This window comes from Sus scrofa, chromosome 6, assembly GCF_000003025.6.
Source record: "Sus scrofa isolate TJ Tabasco breed Duroc chromosome 6, Sscrofa11.1, whole genome shotgun sequence".
Lineage (NCBI taxonomy): Eukaryota > Metazoa > Chordata > Mammalia > Artiodactyla > Suidae > Sus > Sus scrofa.
The window spans coordinates 85,233,782-85,260,763 of record NC_010448.4 but is presented as its reverse complement, the minus strand read 5'-3'; the positions used below and the strand labels follow the sequence as shown (position 1 = coordinate 85,260,763).

Below are 26,982 nucleotides of genomic sequence, written 5' to 3'. Positions count from 1 at the left end.
CAGGGCTGGGTACTTAGGAATTCACTAGATACTGGGTTTTCCTGGGAGTTGTGGGGTGGTGGCAGTGGCGGTGGTGCTAATGAAGATACTCAGGTTGCTGGCACAAAGGGCTGGCCCCAAACCTGCTTCCCCCGTGAGGTGGTAGGGACAGAACACAGGCTGGTACCTTGTCTGTCAAGGGCAGGAGGTCCAGATGTGCAGGGTGTGGCTGCTGCCCCGACACTGGCTCACTGTAAAGAATGAGGGAACCAGCAGAGCCTCTTCTCAAGCACTCAGGCAGCTCTGATTTAGTTCTGACTGCATATGCAACTGTGTTCCAAGTGCTTTGTGTGTGTGTGTGTGTGTTTGTGTGAGTTGGGAGGTGAGGTGCTAGGGAAGCAAAAGCACCTTGCTTTTAGGTACTAACAACCCAGCCAAGGAAAGAAGTCGGCTCCAAAGGTGAAGAGATAGCCCTGGGCCTGAGGTGGGCACTGGGTTTTAGTGTCAGCTTTTGCTTATAAGCTGGGACTTTGAGCCACTCAGGATCCTCACTTTCTTCCTTTAAATTGTGGGTTTGTATACTTACCTGGCGGGGGAGATACCATGATCGAGTAGGTGGTTTTCCCAGGGCGAGGCTCATCCATTGCACCTCGGATGTGCTGACCCCTGCGATTTCCCCACATGTGGGAAACTCGACTGCATAATTTGTGGTAGTGGGGGACTGCGTTCGCTCTTTCCCCTATAAAAAAAAGAAAAAAAATAAATTGTGGGTTTGTGGAGTCCCTGCTGTGGTGCAACAGGATCAGTGGCATCTCTGCAGTGCCAGGACGCAGTTTCCATCCCCGGCCCAGCACAGTGGGTTAAAGGATCCAGCGTTGCTGTAGCTACAGCTGTGGTATAGGTAAGGCCAACTTTGGCTCCTATCTGATCCCTGGTCTGGGAACTCCATATGCCATGGGGCAGCCAAAAAAGAGGAAAAAACAAAACAGAACTGTGGGTTTATAGGGAGGGTGAATTAAGAGGATGAGAAAATGCTTCGTCAATTGTAGGATGCTGCAAGAGCGGGAGTCAGTGTCTTACTGCTGATACTAACACTACAGTTCTTACCGTCATTGCCTCAAGGAGGAGGAGTTTTTTGTTCCTTGTCTCAGCCTCATCCTTGCTCAGAGTTTGGCATGTCATATAATCTTGCGATATGAAATGAATAGTAAATGGTAAAGTAGGATGTTGTACTTAGAAGAAGATGAACAGCGAGCCAGAGGCTCAGCATCTGAGCCCAGCTCTGCCTTCAATACTGTTGTCACCTTGCCCTAATCCTTTCTCTCCTCTGGGCCTCAATTTCCTCATCTGCCCAATGAAGATTTGAATAAGAGAGTCACAGTATGGCTCTAATGACAAAATGTGCCTCCAGGGTTGAGTTTCTGCTCCTGACTGCCAGTGTGTGTTTGTGTGTGTGTATGTGTGTGTGTGATAAGAGGCTGGGATCCTACTTATCCCTTTATAGGGAGACTTTTTTTTTTTTTTTTTGCCTTTTTTAGGGCCGCTCCCGCGGTATATGGAGTTCCCAGGCTAGGGGTCTAATCAGAGCTATAGCCACCAGCCTACACTACAGCCACAGCAATGTGGGATCCGAGCCGCATCTGCAATCTACACCACTGCTCAGGGCAATGCTGGATCCTTAACCCACTGAGCAAAGCCAGGGATTGAACCCTCAACCTCATGGTTCCTAGTCGGATTCGTTAACCACTGTGCCACTATGGGAACTCCTATAGGGAGACTTTTATGGAGAGACCTCCTCCTCCCTATCCCAGGCCTGTGAACATGCCCTTGTTGAGGGGAAGGGGGTGCCTCTCTTTTCCCGGGGCAGCCCCTCCTTTCCCATACTGGCCTCCCCTGCTCTCCACAGGTCAGTCCAGGAGCGGGCAATAGCTGACTTATAGCCAGGAAGCACTTCCTGACAGGTCCCGGAAGAGTGTGTCCGGCTTCAGAGTGGAGCCTGTTTCCAGAAAGGCAAACCTTGGGACCCCCGTTTCTGACCAGCTGCTCTTGGTTCCTTTGCAGCCTGGCTGGAGGGGAGAGGTCTCTGGGGTAACTTCATGTGCGCGTGCGCATGTGTGCTTGAGGTTGTGTGGGGGTAGATTGGGGATTTGGCTCTGGCTAAATCCTCGTGTGCCTGGAGTACAACCAGCCTGGTATAGCCCAACACTTCTCAGAAGCATGCTCTTCAACAAAACCAGCCGAGAGGTTGGTAACCCTTCTTCCCATGTGTCTTCAGCCAAAGAGAATCCAGAGCCAATTTGTGTGTGTATGTGTGTGTGCGTGAGAGAGAGAGAGAGAGAGAGAGAGACGGAGACAGAGGAGAGAGGACCACCACTGAGCTGTCCCTCCCCACCTTAATTCAACAAGTGGGAGACAATCAGGGCCTGAGTTTGGAGTTGAGCTCATGGCTCAAAGAGAGAAGAAAGTCACATCTTTGTGCAGATCCCTTTACAGTCTATAAAGTCCATTTCAATTTCCCAAGTCCCAGTTTCCCAAACCCTTTATCACTCCCAACAATCTTCCTTTTCACAACAGTGTTTGAAGCTGGGGTTGGGGGCATCGAGTAAACAAAGGTCCCAAGGCTCACAGCTGGGAAGAGACTCACTCAAGGTGATAGGTGGCGTGGCTGAGGCCAGAGCTCAGATCCTCTGATTGCAATTCCTATGATTTCTCTTCGGCCACCCTTGGCTGTAGCTTCCAAAGAAGGTCATGTAGCTGCCTGTGTATACAGCTGATTTGTTTGATCATTCATTCATTCAACAAACGTTTTCTGAGAGGGAGAGAGGAGCCACAGTTATTGAGCAAGAATCACATGTATACATTGCTTCATTTTACTTATCGCTACCCTGTGAGGAAAGTTTTATTATCACCATTTTGCAGCTAAAGAACGAGAGGCTGAGGGCCAAAGATCAGCGAGGAAAGAGCAGAGCCGGGTGCAGATCCGGACCTGTGCCCTTTACCCATCATCTTCCCTTGGACTACGCCCAAAAGATGTCAGAGTGGTTCCTGGCATAACGGGGGTTGTGCCCTTTCTGGGGAAGCCCAGAGGAAGAAGTGCCTCCTTGCTCCCTCCTCCCTGCCCTGGCTGACTTCCAGGAGGCCAGGAAGGGGGAGGGTGACTCACAGACAGATACTGTCTTGGTATCTGGGAGTCAGAAGGAGGCTCACACCAGGCTCCAGCTCCTCCAATTCCATGGGAATGTGCTTGGCCAGCTGAGCCAAGACTTGAGTTTCATCAGTGTAATACACATACCTGGGATCAGGTGGGCCCTGTGTGAGAAAGAAAGTTGGGAAACTCTGGCACCCAGGCCACCCCATCTCTGGGGCCCTAAACCCTGTCCCTGACCTCTCCCCAGACAAAGAGCTCCACTCATCTGCCAATAAATGCATCCGGCGTGATGCTAGCCTCCTTGTTCCGGAAACCATGAGGAGCCTAGTGCAGAGATCAGGATACTTGCTCCCTTAAAATGCCCTTCATGGACTTCCCTTTGTGGCTTGGCGGTTAACAACCCAACTAGGATCCATGAGGATGCAGGTTTGATCCCTGGCCTCGCTCAGTGGGTTAAGGATCCGGCGTTGCCATGAGCTGTGGTGTAGGTCACAGATGCGGCTCAGATCCTGCATTGCTGTGGCTGTGGAATAGGCCAGCAGCTGTACTGATTGGACCCCTCACCTTGGAACCTCCATATGCCGTAGGTGCAGCCCTAAAAAGCAAAAAAAAAAAAAAAAAAAAAAGCAAACACACACACACACAAACCACAAAAAACCCCACAAAACTCCCCCCACCCCCGCCAAAAAACATCCCTTATATCCCTCTGCTCCCTGGACAAATGGTAATGAAACCATTCCATGAGGGGACTTGGTGCGGGAAGGCCAGGGCAACAGGTCAAGCAACAGATGAGATCAGAAGAGGAGGTAACTCATTTATTGAGCCTCAAAGATATGCAAGCATTTTAGAGCTTTAACTGCCTTCAACCTCAGAGCTGTACCGTGAGATCAATGTTGGTATTGTTTCTATGTTATAAATGCTAAGATGCACAGAGGGAAATGATTAAACTATGGTGTTTTAATGGCCCCTGGGAATCTAAGGGCTGGGAATCTAAGCTGAGGCTGGTGCGAGAGAGGTCGGAAGTGGTGGATGAGGGACGGTGTGTGTGTGTGTGTGTGTGTGAGAGAGAGAGAGAGAGAGAGAGAGAGACCTGAGGCCCTGTACACAGGGCGTTCCCAGACCAGAAGGAAAGAGAAATCAATAACCATTATGATGCAGTGTAATGTGTTACGTCACAGGACCAACCTCTAACTCTTTCTTTGGTAGAGAAGTAAGACTAATGGTAGCCAATATTCACTGAGCTCTTTTTATGGATCAGGTATTTTCTATTTAATTCTTTCCATAACCCTAGGAGGTAGGCAATATTATTATTTGTTGTGTCGTTTTTGTTTGTTTGTTTTGGTTTGGTTTTTTTATAAAGACCAGTAAACAGAGGCTCCTGGAGGTGAAATTGTCTTGGGCACAAATTGGCTGATAGTATTTTGCCAACTGTCCCCAGCTGCCATAAGAAGATGACGGGTTCCTGGAAGCTTTCAGGGTTAATGATAGATCAAGAAGCCTGATATGGGTGTCTTCAAGCTGGGAGCTTGATGTGAATCGTTGCAATGACACTGGTGTTATTTTGAGAGACATTTGGCCTAATCTGATCAGCAGATTGTCTGGATTTCCTGTAGATACAGCTTTTTAGAGCTGTTGACCATGAATACCTGGGATTGTGCTGAGAACTTTCCATACATTATTCATCGAATCTTCATACCATGCAGGGAGACATGTGTTTGAAATATTTTCAGCTCTGTTTATAGGCAAAGGACCTGAGGCTCTGAGAATGATATGCTCAACCACGGTCATGAGGCCAGGATGTGGCAGAGGCAGAATTTTTTTTTTGGTCTTCCATCATTTTAGGGCTGCACCCACTGCATATGGAGGTTCCCAGGCTAGGGGTCAAATCAGAACTGTAGCTGCTGGCCTACACCACAGCTCACGGCAATGCCGGATCCTTAAGCCATTGAGCGTGGCTGGGGATCGAACCCACAACCTCATGGATTAATTTCTGCTGAGCCATGATGGGAACTCCAGGATTCCCTTCCTTTTAAAGGCTGCATAGTATTCCATTATATATATACACCACATTTTGTTTATTTGTTCATCTCTTGATGGATATTCAGGTTGCTTCTACCTCCTGGCTATTGTAAATAGTGCTGCTGTGAATATGGGAGTACAAATACTTCTTCAAGATCCTGTTTTCAATTTTGGGGGATGTTTTCAATTTCAAAATCAGGTGTAAGATTTCTAGATTATATAGTAGTTCTGTTTTTAATTTTTTGAAGAATGACGGTATAGTTTTCCCTAGTGGCTTCATCCTTTTATATTCCCACCAACAGGGCGCAAGTGTTCCAGTCTGTACACATCCTGCTAACACTTAACTATTTCCTGCCATTACAATTGAGGCCATCCTAATGGGTGTGAGGTGATGTCTCATTGTGGTGATTTGCATTTCCCTGATTATCAATGCTGAGCAGCTTTCCATATGCTTGTTGTATTTCTTCTTTGGAGAAATGTCCATTTAAGCCCCTTGCCCATTTTTTCGTTGCTTTTTGTTGTTATTAAGCTGAAAGAGTTCTTTATATATTCTGGATATTAACCCTTTATCCAATATATGATTTGCAAATATTTTCTACAATCCTATCGGTTGCCTTTTACTCTGTTGTTTCCTTGGATATTCAGAAGGTTTTAAGTTTGATATTGTTCCAAATGTCTATTTTTTTTTTCTTTTGTTACCTATGCTTTTGTTATCTACCCCAGTTATCATTGCCTATTCCAATGTCATGAAGCTTTCCCTCTGTGTTTTCCTCTAGGAGTTTTATAGTTTCCAGTCTCTTTTTTAAAATCTTTTTTAAAAATTAAAAGATAGTTGTTTTACAACATAGTTTCCAGTCTTACGTTTAGGACTTTAATCCATTTCAAGTTAATTTTTGTATGTGGTTTAAGGTAAGGGTCCATTTTCATGCTTTTGCATGGGGACATCCAGTTTTCCAAATGCTGTTTGTTGAAGAGACTGCCCTTTCCTCATTGTGTAGTCTTGGTACTCTTGTCAAAGCTCACTTGACCATATACGTGAGGATTCATTTCTGGGCTCTCTATTCTGTTCCATTGGTCTGCATGTCTATCTTGATGCCAATACCAAACTGTTTGACTATTGTACTTTGCAATATGTTTTGAATTCAGAAAGTGTGAGGCCTCCAGCTTTGCTCTTTTTTCTCAAGATTGTTTTGACTCTTCTTTTGTGTGTGTCTTTTGCCTTTTCTAGGGTTGCACCTGCAGCATATGGAGGTTCCCAGGCTAGGGGTCCAATCAGAGCTACAGCTGCTGGCCTACGCCACAGCCACAGCAATGCCAGATCTGAGCTGCGTCTGCAAACTACACCACAGCTCATGGCAAAGCCGGATCCTTAACCCACTGAGTGAGGCCAGGGATCGAACCTGCAACCTCATGGTTCCTAGTCGGATTTGTTTCTGCTGTGCTATCATGGGAACTCCAAGGTCGTTTTGACTCTTGAGGGTGCTCTGTGATTCCGTATGAATTCTAGGATTTTTTTTTTTTTCTATTTCTACAAAAAATTCCCTTGGGATTTTAATAGGGCATTGAATCTATAGATCACTTTGGGTACTATGGACATTTAAATAATAATAAGTCTTCTAATCCATGAACACAGCAGTTCTTTCCATTTATTTGTGTCTTAATTCCTTCCAGCAATGTTTTGTAGTTTTCAGTGTACAAGTCTTTTGCTTCCTTGGTTAAGTTTATTCCTAAGTATTTTATTCTTTTTGATGGTGTTGCAAGTGGGATTATTTTCTTAATTTCCTTTTCTCTTAGCACCCCCCCACACTTTTTTTTTTTTCATGGCCCACCCGCAGCATACAGAAGTTTCCAGGCCAGGGGCTGAATCCAAGTGGCAGCAGTGACCTATGCAGTGGCTGTGGAAACACTGGATCCTTTAACCTGCCGTGCCTGGCTAGAGATCAAACTTGTGCCTCCACAGCAACCCAAGCTGTTGCAGTCTGGTTCTTAACCTACTGTGCCACAGTGGGAACTCCTTTTATGCCCATTTTGTTTTTATTTATTTATTAAATTTTTTTTTCAGGAGTTCCCATCATGGCTCAGGGGAAATGAATCTGACTAGCATCCATGAGGATGCAGGTTCAAACCCTGGCTTTGGTCAATGGGTTAAGGATCCAGTGTTGCTGTGAGCTGTGGTGTAGGTTGCAGACATGGCTTGGATCTCGCATTGCTGTGGCTGTGGTGAAGGCCAGCAGCTACAACTCCTATTCGACCCCTAGCCTGGGAACCTCCATATGCCTTGGGTGTGGCCCTAAAAAAATTTTTTTTTTTCTTTTTTGGCCACCTGAAGCATATGGAGTTCCTGGTACAGGGGTCATATCTGAGCCACTGTTTCGACCTATTCTACCGCTGCAGCAACCCCAGATCCTTTAACCCACTGTGCTGGGCTGGGATCAAACCTCTGTCCTGGTGATTCAGAGACACAACTGATCCTATAGCATGACAGCAGGAACTCATTAGGCCCACTTTAAAATCTTCATTTTACCAATGAGGAATCAGAGACTCAGAGTCATGGGGTGAATTTAGAGTTTGAACCAGGATTTGATTCCAGTTTTAATGCTGCCTCCAGGAGTGAGATGGACATAGAGCAGCCCTTCGCCTCCCTTTGCTCCATTCAATTCCCAACTTTGGGGGGCAAAGATAAAAGGAGGGCCCCAGGTCAAAGGCATCTCTTCCTGGGAAACCGCAGCCGCTGAAGCCCCTGGCCTCAGGCCATAGGACAGGTCTGTGAATGGATGAGTTAGTTGCCCAGGGAGTGGTCTGCTTCCAGCAGGGGTCACAGCTTGGCTTGGGAGAGATGGGATAGACCCTGAAGTTCAAAATTTCATCCACCACTTCCCAGCTGTGTGACTGTAGACAAGTCTGTTTCCCTCTCTGACCTCATTTTCTATCTTGGAAAAATTGGCATTTTGTAAAACTCACCTTGCAAGTCTGATTTGAGGAAGAAATAGGATCATGAGTAAGAAGTGTTTGTAGATTTAATTAGTAAATGATGCCCAGTGCCCTGCACTTAGGACTGGCTCTGGCTCCCCTCCAGTCCTGCCCTCCTCCTTGGATCCAGGTGGGGGAGTTCCCATTGCAGCCTATGCCCCTCCCACACCCCCACGCTGCAAGGAGCTGTTGGTGCTTGAAATAGGCTTGAACTCGAATGCAACTGATTTATAGCTTATAAATATTTACACAGTTGCGCTCATGACCCCAAATAGCTCCGCAAATATTAGGGGCCAGTCTGACTGGTAAACCCAACTTCCCAATCCGTGGTCCGCACTGGTAAAGTAATCAGTCACTCAGATGTCCTTCTGCCCAGATTTCAGTGGTCGTTCCCCTCTGACTGTCTAGCCCTTTCTCCAGGTCCATTAGGGACTGGGATTGTTTCCAGACAGGATGGGAATTGGAGTCAGAGTCAGGGCTGGGACTGAACACTGCAGGGCAGAGGGTGGGAGATCCAGATGGCAGGATTCTCATGTCTCTGTGAATATTTATGGCCCCCTGGCCCACCCCCTAGCCCACCCAGCGTAAGTGCTAAGCCTGGGCCTGCTGCGCAGCCTTGATCCATCAGGGAGCCCAGCTCACATGTTAAGCGGTTTGAGCCGCCTCCTCCTTCTCCTTCCAAATGTTCATTGCCTTCCTGACCTGCTGAGAGCTTTATTGGCATTAGCCTGATGCCCTGTCTGGAGCTGGCAGGAAAGCCAGTATGTGAGTTACAACCCCTGGGGTCACGGGGGACCCATAGTCCCCTTCCCTGGGTCCAAGTGCCTGGGCCACTGGTGAGATGAAGGCCTGGCCATTTGTGGCCACTTCGCATGCTTATCTTGGGAACCATTGTTAGGGTTATAAGATTTTACAGATGAAGAAATTGAGACTCAGAGAGGTGAAGTCACTTGCCCAAGGTCACATAGCAAGTAAATGGCAGAGCCAGGTAAGAATCCAGGTCTTTCTGACTCCAAAGTCCTTCTCCCTACCCCGCCATGGCTTCCCCAGAGAGACTGGTCAACTTTGCTTCATGCCGGTTCCCTCTGAGTAATTGTTAGTGGTCTGGTCATTCATTTGTTCATTCATCCCCAGTATCTGACATGAAGGATAAAGAGATTAAAAAGGGTCTCGTCCCTGCCCTCAAGAAGCTCTCAACCTGGTGAGGAAACAGCCACAGAAATCGGTATTTATAGGAGTTCCCATCATGGCGTAGTGGAAACAAATCCCGGGTAGGAACCATGAGGTCGCAGGTTCAATCCCTGGCCTCTCTCAATGGGTTAAGGATCTGGCGTTGCTGTGAGCTGTAGTGTAGGTCACAGACGCAGCTCGGATCTGGTGTTGCTGTGGCTGTGGTGTAGGCTGGCAGCTGTAGCTCCGATTAGACCCCTAGCCTGGGAAACTCCATATGCCGCGGGTGGTTGCACAGCCAAAAAAAAAAAAAAGAGAAATCAGTATTTACAACATACTGTATCAAGTGCTCTGCTGAGGGATGTGCCCAGTACCACGGCAACCCAGAGAAGGTTACTCATTCTGCCTGGGGCAATCAGGGAAGGCGTCCCAGAGAAAGCACTCTTTAGATTAGATCTTAAAAGATGAGTGAGATTTTTCTGGGTAAAGCAATAGGCAAAATGCATTCTCAGTAGGAGCCACAGTATGTGCAAGGCACAGAGGTTTGAGGAGAAATAGAGTTTTCAGAGAAGCAGCAAATTCGGTGTAGCTGGAGTAGAGGGCAAGCGGCAGTAGAGGCTGGTGGGAGTTAAGGTGGGAAAGGGGCTTGCACTTGGTCCTGGGCCATGGGGGGGCCGTAGAAGGTGTTAGAATAGGCAAGCATGTGGCCAGCACTGTGTTGAGGCCCAGCACTGCTCACACTTCTATGTGCAAGTGAATCACCTGGGACTCTTCTTCCATTACAGATTCTGATACAGAAGGTCTGGGGTAGAGTTTGAGGTTCTGCATTTCAAAATTTTTTAAAAATTTATTTTAAAATTAAAAAAAATATAATTGATTTACAATGTTCTGTCAATTTCTGCTGTACGGCAAAGTGCCCCAATTATACATTCTTTTTCTCACATTATCCTCCATCATGTTCCATCACAAGTGATTGGATGTAGTTCCCTGTATTGTACAGCAGGACCTCACTGCTTATCCATTCCAAATGCAGTAGTTAGTAGGTTCTGCATTTCCAAGAGCCTCCCAAGTGATGCTGCTGCTGCTGCTGGTCCAAGCTCCACAGCTGGAGGAGTGAGGTTGTAGAGGGTTCACTCTGCCTTGTTTGGAGGCTGCTCTGGGGAGCAGGCAGTCATTGGTGCTTTTACATCATTGGAGAGATCAGACCTCTACTTCTTCCTGGATCAGCCCTCTCGCAGCTCTCACAAAAGGGTCAGTCTTCTTTTTTCAGCTGCACCTGAGGCCTGCAGAAGTTCTTGGGCCAGGGATCGAACCCGTGCCATAGCAGTGACAACACTGGATTTTTTTTTTTTTAGGGCTGCTCCCGAGGCATATGGAGCTTCCCAGGCTAGAGGTCAGATCAGAGCTGTAGCTGCTGGCTTACGCCACAGCCACAGCAACACAAGATCTGAGCCGCGTCTGCGACTTGTACCACAGCTCACAGCTACGCCAGATCTTTAACCCACTGATCAAGGCCAGGGATTGAAGCCATGTCCTCATGGATGCCAGTCAGTTTCGCTGAACCACTGAGCTATGACGGGAATTCCCCAGCTAGGCCACCAGGGAATTCCAAAAGGTCCATCTTGGTGGCTGTTAGATGTTTGTTCACTAGACAAGTGTTTATCAAGCTCCTATTCTAGCCAAAGTTGTGCTGGGAATTGGGTCTGGAGAGGGGAATTGGAAATGCTACCTTCTGGTTCATGTCACCATCATCTTTTGCCTCCGAAATAGTCTCTTTGTTTCCATTTTTGTCCCCTACCATCCCTTCTCTGCCCAGTAGCTGCTGAGAGTCCCATCACATTATTCATATGCTTGACACACTCCAGCAACCCTTTGGGGTTTATAAAATAAAGTCCACCCCCTTACCATGGCATCAGAGTCATTTGGCATCTGTTGCCCCATGATCTCATCTTACTCTTTCCATTTCTCTGGGGAAATGACCTTCAGAAGTTCCTTGAAAATGACACATTTATTTATAGCTCAAAATGTCATGAGCTTAATCCCACTGCAGGCCCTTAGCACATGCTGTCCTTTGCCTGGAATACACTGCTGGATTTTTCTCTTGATTTGTTCCTTCTCACCTTTTAGATCCTAGCCAGAGGAAGACTCAGGTTTTGCAGGATCCTAAAGCTTGTACCCTTTGGGGGCCCCTCTTTGAAGAAAAGACACCAAATTATAAATATACATCTAGAAGCAAGGCCCAGGAGGGGATCTCGAAGCTTTGTCATCATTGACTTGATGGTAAATCTGCCTCTGATTTCATTTATATGTCACCTCCTCTGGGAACCCTTCCTTGGTCACTCTGTTTTAAGCAGCCCCCTATCCAATCAGCATCATGTCACTATTTTTATTGCTATTATTGAATTCACCACAATTTGAAATTACTTTGTTCATTTATCGCTCTACTCTCTCTCTCTCTCTTTTTTTTTTTTTTTGCTTTTTAGGGCCGTACTTGGGGCACATGGAAGTTCCCAGGCTGTGGCTGAAACCACAGCCACAGCAACTCGGGATCCAAGCCGTGTCTTCGGCCCACACCATAGCTCCTGGCAACCCTGGATCCCTGACTCACTGAGCAAGGCCAGGGATCAAACCCGCATCCTCATGGATACTAGTTAGGTTCATTTCCGCTGCACCACAGGAAACCCAAGGCTGGATTCTTTAATCTATTGTGCTGGGCTGGGGATCAAACCTGTGCCTCCACAGTGATCAGAGCCACTGCTATCAGATTCTTAACCCACTGCCCCCAGCAGGAACTCCTCTCTCTGCTTATTTTTGTCTGTTTTCCATGACTAGAGTATAACCTCCTTAAGGGCAGGATCTTGTCTGTTTTATTTTGCAGTGTCCCCAACACAGGGCCCGTGCCCAGCAGGATGTCAGGGGAATGGATGGACATGGTCTCTGCCCTCCAGCAGTTACGCTCTAGTGGCAGGAGGGTGCACACAGGCAGTTTCAGTGAGCTTTGAGAGCCCAGAGGGTGGGCACTTCAGCAGGCCTGAGGAGAGAGAGCAGGATATGAAAGAGTCAGGGAGCTGAGGAAGATCTACCTTGGTGCAAAGAGGCCTGAGCAGCCTTAAAGGATGATCACTAGTTAGCCAGGCAGAGAGGGGGAGGGAAGCATGAACGAAGGCAGGTAAATGAGCCCCAGGATCCAGAGCAGACTCGGCTGATTACATATTGGGGGATTTCAGGGGACATCTGGGTACTAAGTTTGGGATGAAGGCCGAGGGAGTGGGAGTTACATGTGGACCTATGACTGGATGGAAGGCAGCAGAAGCAGGAAGAGCCTGGGTAATAGGTACCAGAGGCACCAAGGACTAGGCTCTGGGCAAGGGCAGAGGTTCTGCCCAAGGAACTGATTCTGGTCCTACATTTAGAAGGAAGATGCCTACCTCTGCTGGGCCTCCTGTGTGGACCCAGTGGACGGGGGAGGCCTGAGTACATATCATCACAGGTTGGGTTCCTGGGAACCTGCCTCAAGGCATGTTTTTCCTGGGATATTTTTATTTTATTTTGTCTTTTTGTCTTTTCTAGGGCTGCATCTGTGGCATATAGAGGTTCCCAGGCTAGTGGTCTAATCAGAGCTGATGCCACCAGCCTACACCACAGCCACAGCAACGCCAGATCCTTAACCCACTGAGTGAGGCCAGGGATCAAACTCGTAATCTCATGGTTCCTAGTCGGTTCCCAGTCGTTAACCACTGAGCCGTGATGGGAACTCCTTTCCTGGGATATTTTAAAGTAAAACCCAGATACGGTATGATCTCACCTAGACATACTTCAGTATGTGTATATAATAGATAAGGAATTTAAAATATAAAAACATATATAATCGTGATCACCACCTCACAAAATTTGCATCCATTCCCTAATTCCATCTATTCCTTTGTGTTTGCGTTCTCCCAGTTGGCTAACAAATGGTTTTCACAGTTTCTTTGGCTCAGGATACACACAAGATCCATACACAGCATTTATTTGCTCAACTGGGCCTCCTGAATGAGAATTTGATGTTCCACTTCCTTGCCCTTCATTCATTCCTCAACTCATGCTTTCAGAAACTGTTCTCCCTCTTTTCACAGGAGATGGATTCCCAAAAGGCCCTGGGCAAAGTTTGCTTTTCTGTCTGCATTGTATTGGATCTCCCGGTGGCTTTTCACACTGTTGGCCACTTGCTTCCATGCTTGTGAAACTTTCTTCTGTTGGGTCTCCAGCGTGACACTCTCCGGGTTCTCCTCTTGCTGCTTGACCCAAACTGTCTCCTTCTCCTCTGACCTCTCTTTTACTTATTTATTTTTTCTCTTTTTAGGGCCACACCTGTGGCCTATGGAAGTTCCCAGCCTAGGGATCCAATTGGAGCTGTAGCTGCTGGCCTACGCCACAGCCATAGCAACGAGAGGGATCTGAGCCTCATCTGCAACCTACACCACAGCTCATGGCCATGCCAGATCCTTAACCCACTGAGCGAGGCCAGGGATCGAACTTGTGTCCTTATGGATGCTCGTTGGGTGCACCACTGCTTCGCCACCAGTTTTCAGTGTTTAACCCTGGGTCCTCTTGGATGTTTCAGAGGAAAACATTCTTGTATGTCTCCCAGGGAATTCATCCTCCTCACCCCACATGCTTCCTTCTCAGTGTAATCTCCGTGAAGACAGATACCACCCAGCTCCATCATCTGGGCCGGAAACCCGGCAGTCCTGACTCCTCCCTTTCTCTCACTATGTTCTGTCCCTTTGATCTCCCAAATCATTCTCACAAGCATCCATTTCCATCTGCTCTGCCACAGTCCAAGCCTCCTGTGACTCACTGGACAGTTGCAATGATCTCTTTGCTCTCTCCCTGCCGCTGATCTGATGCCCCTCCCGTTTATTCTGCACACAGCAGTCAAAGCCATCTTCCACAAACTCTAAACTCTCACAATGATTCTTCATTTTCTGCAGAATCCAGTACAAAGTCCTTTAGCATAGGATTTAAGACCCTGCTTCAGTTGGCTGATGCTTACTGGGTAGGCCTTATGTTTCCTCACCCCATGCCTACCTTTAAGTTTTAGCCAAACCAAACGTCTCAAGTTCCCTGAGAACAGGGGACATCCTCTCCTATTCTTCCAGGGTTCTTCTGTCTCCCGGCTACATCAGGCTAACTCCTTCTCTTCCTTCAGAATCAGCAGGAGTTGTTCCCGACCCTCAACTCTGGGCTGCATGCCCCGCTCAGAACCACCCTGACAGCTACAACCTTGACCATTATAACACTTACTACTTTTCTATTTCTGAGTCTTTCTTGCAAAAAGGCCTGAGAGGAGTTCCCATGGTGGCTTAGCAGAAACGATGTTGACTAGCATCCATGAGGACTCAGGTTCCAACCCTGGCTTCGCTCAGTGGGTTAAGAATCCAGCGTGGCTGGGAGCTGTGGTGTAGGTCGCAGACGTGGGTAGGATCCCACGTGGCTGTGGCTGTGGTGCAGGCTGGCAGCAACAGCTCTGATTCGACCCCTAGCCTGGGAACTTCCATATGCCATGGGTATGGCCCTAAAAAGACCAAAAAACCAAACCAAGACAAAAGACAAACAAAGCAAGCAAACAAAATGGCCTGAGAGCCCCTGATGGCTAATCTCTGAGGATAGTTGTCCCTGCCCTCACTGAGCTGAAGCCTAAACCCAAGAAGAGGAAGGCATTTACTTATGGTTGGGGGTGAGGGGTGGGGTGGGGGATGGATAGAGACGTGACTTCCTCACAGACCTGGAGTGAGCATCACACACTGCCCAGCTGTGGGCTGCCTCCCTGCCTCTCAGGCCCTGGGAACGCAATCCCCTAAGGCATGAGACCAGCAGGAGAAAGAATCAGGGCCGGCCCCAAATGAACCATCCTCTTAGGTGCAAGGGAAATGGAGGGAGGGGCAGTGAGCTGAGGTTATGGATCATTCATTTGCAAATCTTCCGGTCTCAGGACTTAAGGAGGGTCCCAGACAGCTTTTGTTTACATGGGTTATAGCCACCAAGTTTTACCACGTTCGAAATGAAAACTATCCATTCTAAAATGTTTTGTTTTAAAATATAAAGACCGATAATAAACTCATTTCTTGTTAACATAAATAACATTTTTTTTTGTGGAAAATAGCTGAAAATTTAAAAACGTAAACAATTTAGGGAGAAGAGTAGCATTTAATTTCGTGTGTCTCTTTAATGTTCAGTTTAATAGAAGACAGCTGCGTTCTCATACCCACTTCTGCCTTGAGTCTATATGATGTGTTGTTTTGGTTGAAGTTTATGAAAGAAATCTGCCCTCACACAGATGTGTATTTGTAAAGGGAGGACTATTTTAGTGGCTTTTTCGTATAATTGGTGATACTCTTCTTTGATCAGCACTCCACAAATGGTAGTTTCTTAAAGGTTAGTTGCAGTGTGGAATCTGAATCATATCAATGAACTTTTTGTCATCTGTTAACACTGTAATGTATTGGTCTGTTTCCCTTTGAATCCTTTTCCTCTCTGTAATTTCGAAACATCATACTTTCCTTCTTTGGAAAACAATGGTTCACTGAGATAAACAGTTCTTCCAAATATTGACCTTTCATCACAAGATATTGGGCATTCCCGTTGTGACACAACAGAAACAAATCCGACTAGTATCCATGAGGATGCAGGTTCGATCCCTGGCCTTGCTCAGTGGGTTAGGGGGGTCTGGAGTTCCGTGGTGGCTCACAGATGAGGTTTGGATCCTGTGTTGCTGTGGCTGTGGCATAGGCCAGCGGCTACAGCTCTGATTCGACCCTAGTCTGGGAATCTCCATATGCCCTGGATGAAGTCCTAAAAAGACAAAAAAAAAAAAAAAAAAAAAAAAAAAAAATTGGCTTTTTGTTTTCTCTCTCTTTTGGCTGCCCCACAGCATATGGAGTTCCCAGGCCAGGGATCAGATCAGATATGAGGTTGTAACCTAAGCTGCAGCTGGGGCAAACCGGGTCCTTAACCCACTGCGCCGCACCAGGGATTGAATCTGCGTCCCAGTGCTCCCGAGATGCCACTGATCCCATTGCACCATATCAGGAACCCCTGAAAATGGCTTTTTTTTTTTTTCATCTTTTTGTCTTTTTAGGGCCACACCTGCAGCATATGGAGGTTCCCAGGCTAGGGGTCTAATCGGAGCTGTTGCTGCTGGCCTACGTCAGAGCCACAGCAACGCAGGATCCGAGCGGTGTCTGCGACCTACACCACAGCTCACGGCAATGCCGGATCCTTAACCCACTGAGCGAGGCCAGGGAACGAACCTGCAACCTCATGTTTCCTAGTCGGATTCGTTAATCACTGAACCACGATGGGAACTCCTAAAATTGGCTTTTTAAAAATTTTTTGTACTGAGTACATGGTTGTGAAGAATATGACTCTTATAATAGCCTGGTGTCTCTGCCTTGATTTGTGCCAATGAGCCAGATGTTGGGCTTACCATTTTGTACCATCAGCATGAATGTCAACACAGTGAAAGGGTAAATAATGTCTTGGTATTATGATTATGATAGTTTTGACCTCATAGTTCCCCTGAAAAATTTCAGAGATAGACCTCTCTCATTCCTCATTTACGTGGTCTACACTTTGAGAATTATCCTACACTTTGGGGATCAGATGGCAGTGGAAAAGTTCCAGCTTTAGGAGTGGAAAAGTTCCCAGCTGAGAAGAATTTAGCAATTTTACTTCTGGAGAAGGAGCATAAAACTGTAATTCAGGAGCTCCCACTGTGGCATAGTGGGTTAAGAAGCTCCAGCTTGGATTTGATCCCCAGACTTGGGGCTTCCATATGCCACCTCTGGAAAAGGAAAAACAAAAAACCCCAAAAACACCACTATGTAATTTAAATCAGCTATGTAATTCACAAGGTGACTTGAGAGTGTTTTTTGTTTTTAAAGGAATCCCAATGGCTTATAGCAATAATTGGAATTTATTCAATTAACATAGACAAACCACCACCACAGTAAATGGAGCAAAGAACAAAATTTTTGTGAATCAATAGAATTCCAATTACAGCCAGTGCTTTCTTTAAACTCATCTGTAAGTATCTATAGACTTCACCAAGTATTTTCACTGCTCTTGGGCTTCCTAAGGGATGGGTGTAATTAACAAAGCTTATTACCCATTCCTTTTATTTATTGGTTCATGGTGCTGGAATAGTGTTGAATAGACAGACAAGGTCCTTGATCTTGCTCACAGTTAAGTGGGAGAGCACGAAACAATCATACAAACACGAATATGATTACAATTGTACTAAGATTTAAGAAGTTCAGGGAGGGAGTTCCCTGGTGTTCTAGTGGTTGGAACTCAGCACTCTCACCGCTGTGGTCTGGGATCAATCCCTGGTCTGGGAACTGAGATCCCACTTCAAGCCGCACAAGTACAGGGAGCTTTGAGATGGGACTTGACCTGACCTGGAGGTCACTGAAGATCTCCCTGAAGAGGTGAAATTCAGCTAAGGTCCGAAGCATGAGTTGGCCAGGTGGAAGCGGGGTGTGGCTGGGGAAGGATGTTTAAGGCAGGGGCATGGGGTATGGGTGGAGGCTGAGACAAGAAAATTCTGGGTGGGAAGTCCATTTTGGCTGGAGCCTTAGTGAGAAGGTGGCACTAGATAGGATGGCACTCTATAGCTTCCTGTTCTGTAAATGGGGATTTTACCTTTTATCTCAAAAGGACTTTTGTGGGACTCAGGTGAGGTAGGGCATGGGTACCTGGCTCCAAAAGAGGTGCCCCAGAGTGTTGATTGTCTTCCTTGCTTCTCACTCCCAATTCCCTGCTCTTTTCACTGTACTAGGATATATGGTGAGCGTTGAATTTTGCTTCATCCCAGCTGAGCCTCTGCCATCCTGTTCCCTCCAGCTCCAACACAGACATCAGAGGGGCTTCCAGGCTCTTGTATGGCAACATAGTGGGAAGAACAAGGGGGAGGAAGGGAAAAACTGGTTTTGAAGGAGAGTGGATGGAGATGAAGAACTGTTGAGAATGGACCAGACTTTAAGTAGCAGGATTATGACTAGTTTTAATCTTTAATATATGTTGGAATTAGAGTTCCCATCGTGGTGCAGGGGAAACAAATCCGACTAGGAACCGTGAGGTTGTGGGTTCGATCCCTGGCCTCGCTCAGTAGGTTAAGGATACGGTGTTGCCGTGAGCTGTGGTGTAGGTTGCAGATGTGGCTTGGATCCTGTGTTGCTGTGGCTGTGGTGTAGGGCGGCAGCTGTAGCTCCGATTAGACCCATAGCCTGGGAAATTCCATATGCTGCAGATGCAGCCCTAAAAACAAAAGAAAAGCATATATATATATTTGAATCTTGAGCAACTTAGGAGTGGGGGGGGGGTGCCAACCCTCCAAGCAGTTGAAAATCTGCTTCTAACTTACAGTTGGCTCCATGCCTGTGAATTCGACCAACCATGGGTCATGTAGTATCGTAGTGTGCATTTAGTTTTTAAAAATCCATGTATAAATGGACCCACACAATTCAAACCTATGTTGTTTAAGGGTCCACTGTACTTAAACCTTTTGCTCTGAAATAATTTTAGGCCTCAAAAGTTGCAAAGTAATACAAAGAGTTTATGTCTGCTCTTCTCCCAACATTCTTGATTTATAAAACCAAAATACAATGATCAAAACTAGGAAATGAGCATGGATACAGTACTATCTAAATTATAGACCTTATTTGAACTTCACCAGTTTTTCCTTTAATGATTTTTTCTGTTCCCAGATACAACGCAGGATCCCACATTGCACTAAGCTTTCCCACATCTCCTTCAAATCCTCTGATCTTAGATGATTCCTCAGTCCTTCATGACCTTGTCAGTTTTGATCAGTCATCTTGTAGAATGTCTCACAGTTCGAGTTTGTCTGATGTTTTCTTATGACTGAATTGAGAGTATGCATTTTTGGCAAGAATATCACAGAAGTGATGTGTCCTTTTCAGTACATCGTATCAGGGTATGTGATGTTGACATGCCTTTTTTTCCCCCCTTATTTGGCCATATGGATTCCTTGGCCAGAGATCAAATCCAAGTTGGAGCTGTGACCTATGCCACAGCTGTGCAATGCTGGATCCTTAGTCTACTGTGCTGGGCCAGGGATCAAATCTGCAGAGGCACTGTTGATCCACAGTGGGAAAGTCTGATGTTGACATGTCTTAATGACGATGCTACTCTTGGTGAAAATGTTGTCTACTGGGTTTTTCCACTGTATACTCCCCCCCCCTTTTTTTTTTCTTTTTGGCCATGCCCTCAGATTGCAGAAGTTCCTGGGCCAGGAACCAGACACACATTACAGCTGTGATAATTCTGGATCCTTAGCCCACTGAGCCACAAAGGGAACCCCTGTATAGTTTTCTTTTAAAATTATATTTAAAAACTAAATTACTCAACCAATAAATGCTCCTAAAAAGTTCAAACAAACAAAAAGTATAAAGTACATAAACTTCTCACCAAGCCCTCCTCATCTTCCCAGAGGTTACTCACCACTGTCAACTCTTTGAGATGTATCCTCCTAGATCATTTTCCATATCATATACACATATGTAATGGGGTCATGCCAACTTTTTTGTTTCGTTTTAAGTAACAATATTATCCAGGGATAACTTTCCATGTCAGTACAATCAGATCTCATTCTTTCTAATGAATGGCTATTATTTCATTGCCTGGGTGACCCGAATATACTTCTCTGTATTTTCCAGATTTATGAACACAAAAATTATTTTTTAACATGGAACATTTTACCATCAACATTTTCTTTCTTTCTTCCTTTCTTCCTTCCTTTCTTCCTTCCTTCCTTCCTTCCTTTCTTTCTTTTCTTTCTTTCTTTCTTTCTTTCTTTCTTTCTTTCTTTCTTTCTTTCTTTCTTTCTTTCTTCTTTCTTTGTTTTCTTCCCTTCCTTCCTTCTTTCATTTTTTGTCTATTTTAGGGCCACACCCGCAGCACATGGAGGTTCCCAGGCTAGGGGTTGAATCAGAGCTGAAACTGCCGTCCTACACCACAGCCACAGCAACATGGGATCCAAGCTGCATCTTTGACCTTCACCACAATTCACGGCAATGCTGGATCCTTAACCCACAGAGCAAGGCCAGGGATTGAACCCGCATCCTCATGGATACTAGTTGGGTTTGTTAACCGCTGAGCCATGATAGAAACTCTGTACCATCCAAATTTTTATTTCGGGGAGTTCTGATGTGGCTCAGTGGTAATGAAGCTGACTAGTATTCACGAGGATGAAGGTTCGATCCCTGACCTTACTCAGTGGGTTAAGGATCCAGCATTGCTGCAAGCTGTGGTGTAGGTCACAGATGTGACTTGGATCTGGCATGGCTCTGGCTGTGGCATGGGCTGGCAGCTGCAGCTCTGATTCAACCCCTAACCTGGGAACTTCCATATGCCGAAGGTATGGCCCAAAAATGAAAAAAAAAATCAAATTTCAAAAGAAAAATATTCAAATTTTGTAAGAAAATTAAAAATTTTATAATATAGATTTTCATATATTTCATCACCAGAAATATATTATCCAAAACTTCAAGTTAAAATCACCTAAAGAATAAAAAGTTAGGCGTTTCCATTGTGGCTCAGCAGTTAATGAACCCGACTAGGATCCAGGAGGACGTGGGTTCGATCCCTGGCCTTGCTCTGTGGGTTAAGGATCCAGTGTTGCCATCAGCTGTGGTGCTAAGTCAAAGATATGGCTCGAGGATCTGGCATTGCTGTGGCTGTGGTGTAGGCCTGCAGCTGTAGCTCCGATTCGACCCCTAGCCTGGGAACTTCCATATGCTGCAGGTGCGGCTCCAAAACAAAAGCAAGAATAAAAAGGTATATTTTAATTATTTTTTTATTTTTTATTTTTATTTTTTGTCTGCTTGCCATTTCTTGGGTCACTCCCGCGGCATATGGAGGTTCCCAGGCTAGGGGTCGAATCGGAGCTGTAGCCACCAGCCTACGCCACAACCACAGCAACGCGGGATCCGAGCTGAGTCTGCAACCTACACCACAGCTCATGGCCACACCGTATCGTTAACCCACTGAGCGAGGCCAGGGATCGAACCCACAACCTCATTGTTCTTAGTCAGATTTGTTAACCACCGTGCCATGACAGCAACTCCTAAAAAGGTATATTTTTAAATGGGACAAGAGAAAAGAAAATAAACTGCCACTGATTTTACTGAATCTCTGATGCCATTTATTTTAAAAACATCATTATTTTATGTAGGAAGGAAAAAATTGCCAATTAATTGGAAGAGGCCAACAATATTAGAGTTTTTAAAATGTGCAAAATGAGGAGTTCCTGTTGTGGCGCAGTGGTTAACGAATCCGACTGGGAACCATGAAGTTGTGGGTTCGGTCCCTGCCCTTGCTCAGTGGGTTAACGATCCGGCGTTGCCGTGAGCTGTGGTGTAGGTTGCAGACGTGGCTCGGATCCCGAGTTGCTGTGGCTCTGGCGTAGGCCGGTGGCTACGGCTCCGATTAGACCCCTAGCCTGGGAACCTCCATATGCTGCGGGTGCGGCCCAAGAAATAGCAACAACAACAACAACAACAACAACAATAACAACAACAAAAAAGAGAAATAAAATGTGCAAAATGAGAGTCTTGGAATTGAGTAAATAAGAGTTCCTTATTGGCCCTTAATTAACCAGAATTCCTGTGGGTCTTCCAGGCACAGGAAGGATCCTATGACCAGCTGCCCCCTCCAGCCCATAAGGATGGAGCCAAATGATTCCTGGCGTGTGGACTCTGAGTTCCGATACACACTCTTCCCGATTTTTTACAGCATCATCTTTGTGCTGGGGGTCATTGCCAACAGTTACGTGCTGTGGGTCTTTGCCCGCGTGTACCCCTCCAAGAAGTTGAATGAGATAAAGATCTTTATGTTGAACCTCACCATGGCAGACCTGCTCTTCCTGGTCACTCTGCCCCTGTGGATCATCTACTACTACCATGAGGGCAACTGGATTCTTCCCAAATTCCTGTGCAACCTGGCTGGCTGCTTCTTCTTCATTAACACCTACTGCTCAGTGTCCTTCCTGGCTGTCATCACTTACAACCGCTTCCAGGCCGTGACACGGCCCATCAAGACCGCTCAGGCCACCACCCGCAAGCGTGGCATCTCTTTGTCCCTGATCATCTGGGTGGCCATGGTGGCCGCCGCCTCCTACTTCTTCGTCCTGGACTCCACCAACATCGAGCTCAGCAAGACCGGCGCGGGGAACCTCACTCGCTGCTTTGAGCATTACGAGAAGGGCAGCATGCCCGTACTCATCATCCACATCTTCCTCGTGTTCAGCTTCTTCCTCGTCTTCCTCGTCATTCTCTTCTGCAACCTGGTCATCATCCGCACGCTGCTCACACAGTCTGTGCAGATGCAGCGCAATGCAGAGGTCAAGCGCCGGGCACTCTGGATGGTCTGCACGGTCTTGGCTGTGTTCATCATCTGCTTCGTCCCCCACCACATCGTGCAGCTGCCCTGGACCCTGGCCGAGCTGGGCTTCCAGAGCGGCAACTTCCATCAGGCTATTAACGACGCGCATCAGATCACTCTCTGCCTCCTCAGTACCAACTGTGTCTTAGACCCCATCATCTACTGTTTCCTCACCAAGAAGTTCCGCAAGCACCTTTCCGAGAAGTTCTACAGTCTGCGTGGCAGCCGGAAATGCTCCCGGGTCACCACAGAGACGGGCACGGAAGTGGTCGTGCCACTCAGCCAGGTCCCTGTCAATTCCCTCAAAAAGTAGCAGGCCCAGAGGCTTCTCCTTCATGGACATCACGGACTGATCTGGGAGAAAAAAGGGCTGTCCGCTGTGGTCCTGGCACCTCCTCCCTGGGCACCGGTGGCCTTTTCGGTATGGAGGCTGCCTCATTGATGTGGAGACAAAGGCAGAGCCGGACTGCTGGGACATCCAGAGCTTGAATGAGCCCCATTCAGCCACCTTGGGCACTTGCCCTAATAACCTTGGCGGGTAACCTCATCCTGAGTGCCTGAGTCTGATGGCACTGGGAGGAATTTCAGGACCAGGAGCATCCGTGGGTACAGACCCTGAGCCACCCAGTTGACCCCAACGGCGCAGCAGTCCCAGACTCATCTGGGAGTCTAGCCTAACATTTTGGGCAGCTACTCCTTTTATCACTCTCAAGACAGATCAGGGGTTATGGAACGGGTGCTCCCCAGGCGGTGTGGCACTATCTTTGGGACAGACTTTTGAGCTAGAATGGTGCCACGCAAGGTCTTTGGGACACTTCTTAGGGGGACCTGCTCCTGACTCACCTTCCCTGCATGGCAACCAGGGAAGATAAACCACACGTAGGCGGAAAGTTAGGACGGGGAGGGAGCCTGTTTCCTGAGGCAGGTGTGTCTTTCTGCACAGGCCTGGGTCAGCTCTGGGGCAGTGGAAGAGATAAAACCACCACATCCGTTTTTTCATCTCGACAAGGGACTCTGATGAAATAGCTCCTGTGGGGCAGCCACCCACTGTGGGTGAGCATAGCTTCCTCAAAACCAAATGGGCCATCCAGACCTCCGCAGTGCACGTAGGCTTCCAAGGGGAAGGGCGCTTGGGCGGAGAAGTATCTCGGGTGGGTGGGGCCTCCAGAGTGGAAGGAGCCGGTCAGCTCTTCTCCCTACCTTACTTTCTGCGGGGGGGGGGGGGTGTCCCTCTTGCCTTAGCTTCCAGGGGGTGAGGGGGCAGTTATGATCCCGAGGGCAGGCAGGCGCTCTGAATTCTGGGCACAGACCAGACCAGGGGCTGAGAGGAGGCTTTCCTGGTTTCCAGAGCCCTGTGGTCCTTTTGAGAACGCTTCCCCCCTTCCAGCCAGTGTCCCCACAAAGCCAGGATCCTTGTTTCCTGGATACTGCACTGATCATCATAACTGCCTCCCAGAGACCTGCTTGAGTCTGGGATGGGAGCTGCCCGCGGGATGGAGCAGACAGGGACTAGAGGGACCGAGCCGAGTACTTGAACTTTGGTATCACAGAGACCAAGCTTCACGTCAGGGCTTTGCCACTTCCTGCCCAGGGACTGTGAGCTGAATTTCCTACCTCATAGAGTTGTTACGAGGAGCAGACACTTCTTGCTCAGGGTGAGTGCTCATCCCACATTTTCCCTTTTTTTGAGAATTTGTTCCCCCTAATCCTCTGAGGGCAGCTGAAGGGTGAGCTCCTGGCTCTAGTGGGGCCAGTCGTGTTCTCTCTCAGGAATAAGTGGCAAGATTCAGGGATGCTTTCTTTCTTTTCTTTCTTCCTTCCCTCCTCCCTCCCTCTCTCTCCCTCTCTCTCCTTTTCTCTTTCTTTCTTTCTATCTTTCTTTCTTTTTGTCTTTTGAGGGCCGCACCTGTGGCACATGGAGGTACCCAGGCTAGGGATCTAATCTGAGCTATAGCCATCGGCCTACACCATAGCCACAGCAACATCAGATCCGAGCCGTGTCTGCGACATACACCACAGCTCACAGCGACTCCGCATCCTTAACCCACTGAGCAAGGCCGGGAATTGAACCTGCAACCCTATGGTCCCTAGTCGGATTCGTTTCCGCTGCACCACGACGGGAACTCCAAGGGATGCTCTTTCAGGCTCCGTGGGCCACTTACCTGAAGATATATAAACTCTTGAGCTGTGAGTGTGTGTGTGTGTGTGTGTTTGTGGCTGGTAGGGGAGGCACTTGCCTGAACTTTGTAGAGAAAACAGCTCTGCTCAGAAAGGAGATGGAGGTAGATGTGCAGAGAAAAGCGGAGTGGGGGTGGGCAGGGGGCACTGTAGGGCCTGGAGAGAGAAGGTGGTGGCACTTCCAGGGCCTGCTGGCTCCTTTCCTCCAGGCCCAGCCCTTCCCAAAACTCATGCACTGCCTCCTTTGGATTCTTGTGAGATTCCCTTGTTAGGATATATTCTCTTATTTTGCTTATGCTGATTTGAGTATCTATTTCTTACAAGCAAAAGATCTCTGAAGGAGATAAATGCTTATATATTAAAGTGCGGTGATTCTGGAATTTCAGCTGTTTGTGTATCCCCCTTGTAATTTTTGCAATGTTCCATCTGTATTTTGATTCAATAAATATTTATCTCTAATTCAAGCCACTTTTTAAAATTTAAACCTGTTTTAAAGGATGCTTTAGAACTAAATTGTAAATGAAAATGAGTGCCACCTGCCACACATAGACGGTAAACATAAACATAATGCATAAGTGTTAAAGTCATAGTGTTCTTGGTGTCCTGGCTACTGTCACCTCACCTGCCCTATAGACTTGCACAGCACACTTCAGGGAACATGGCTGTGATGGAGATAAAGCACAAAGAGTCTGCATTCAGTAAGGGCTCAATAAAAAGGCAGTTCTGAGGTAGTGACTTGTGATGGCCCCCTTGCTTCTCCCAGAAGGTTGCCCCAGCACACAGGCCAGGGTCTCACTCCCACCCAGGGCCCAGATGGGTGGGAGAAGTATTTTAGGTTGTAGCCCATGCTAGGGCCCTTTTGGTCTCCGTACCACTATGAACACAACCAGCTTTACTCCCCCTGTGACATCTGCCTGGCTGTGACTTTCTCGGATGCTTCCTCTTCTTTTTGACTTAGCCTAGTATACCTCCTCCAGGCAGCCTTCCTGGATTCCTCCAAACAGGGTAATTGGCTGTCTCCTAATAACATTTTAGGTCTGGGAAGGTGCAACTTTTTTATAGCATAATTGCTATGGTTACTGAAGTTTATCCATTTCAACATCTGTCTTTCCTGGGGATAGGAACCGAATCTTTTTTTTTTTTTTTTTTTTGAAGTGTAGTTGAAGGAATTGAATCGTAATTATCAATGTATCCACGCAAGGCCTAGAATTGAGCTGTGTGTGTCTCAAAGCTTGCTGTTCCCCCAAGGTAATGCATAAACAGACTCATTGACATATACATGCACTTACTTGAAGGGGTTTAAGGAGACTCTTTAGGGACGGATGCAGAAAGACTTTAAGGTGTATTCTTCCAAAGATCCATGTAATATTTTAAAGGAAGATGTTAGGGATTTTTAGAGGATCAGAACATTCTGGAGCTGGGAGGATCCAATCCCTTCATCTTGCTATTAGAAATACGGGACTCAGAGGGGCTCTGTGATTGCAGAAATTACATAGTGCAGAGCTGCAGTGAGCACAGAGCTGGCTGTGCTTCTCCCTTCTTGCAATGGAGACAGGATTATGGGAAAGGTTGCGCTGTAATTCTTTCTATGAAGCATCACCAGTCAGGATTTTCAAGCCGTCTTGCATATCAAGAAGTCCTCCCCCTGCATTTCTTCCTGATCTCAGCCGTGACCCAGGGAACTACCAGTGATCCCACTTAGAGGACATTGGCTCAGGGAGGACCTGGCCCCTTACCTCATCAAGGTGAGTCATAAACACAAGAGTAGAATGTATAGGCCGTGGTTGACTAGAACTGGGCACGTTTGTGCCTGTTTTTCCTCATTTATCTTATATCTGTGCTTGAGACTCAAGGCCACAAACAGATACAATAAAACCCTCTTGTTGAAAGATTCGATTTTTGGGCAGACTTGGTATTTCTGTAATACAAATCATGTTTCCCCTGATATCCTAGCAGCAATCATCTTCCCGTCTACCCAGTCATCCATCCCTCCTTCCCTCCCTCCCTCTCTCCCCCATCCATCCAGGTATCCAAACACCTAGGGAGAACCTGTTTTGGTTCAGCAACTATGC

General features: G+C 47.1%; 1 protein-coding gene across 4 annotated transcripts in view; it reads left to right on the top strand.

Annotated features, from left to right (window-relative positions):
• PTAFR (platelet activating factor receptor) overlaps positions 1–25,374 on the top strand; it is a 36,971-nt gene extending 11,597 nt beyond the window's left edge. For 2 of the 4 annotated variants that reach the window (XM_021095662.1, XM_013995926.2), the window contains one exon: positions 21,971–25,374. In XM_021095662.1, the coding sequence (XP_020951321.1) occupies positions 21,987–23,045 (1,059 nt within the window). In that variant the 5' untranslated portion in view covers positions 21,971–21,986 and the 3' untranslated portion in view covers positions 23,046–25,374. Of the gene's footprint in view, positions 1–838; positions 881–11,413; positions 11,567–21,970 lie in introns of those variants that run through there. The other 2 variants (XM_013995921.2, XM_021095663.1) reach the window with 2 other exon arrangements.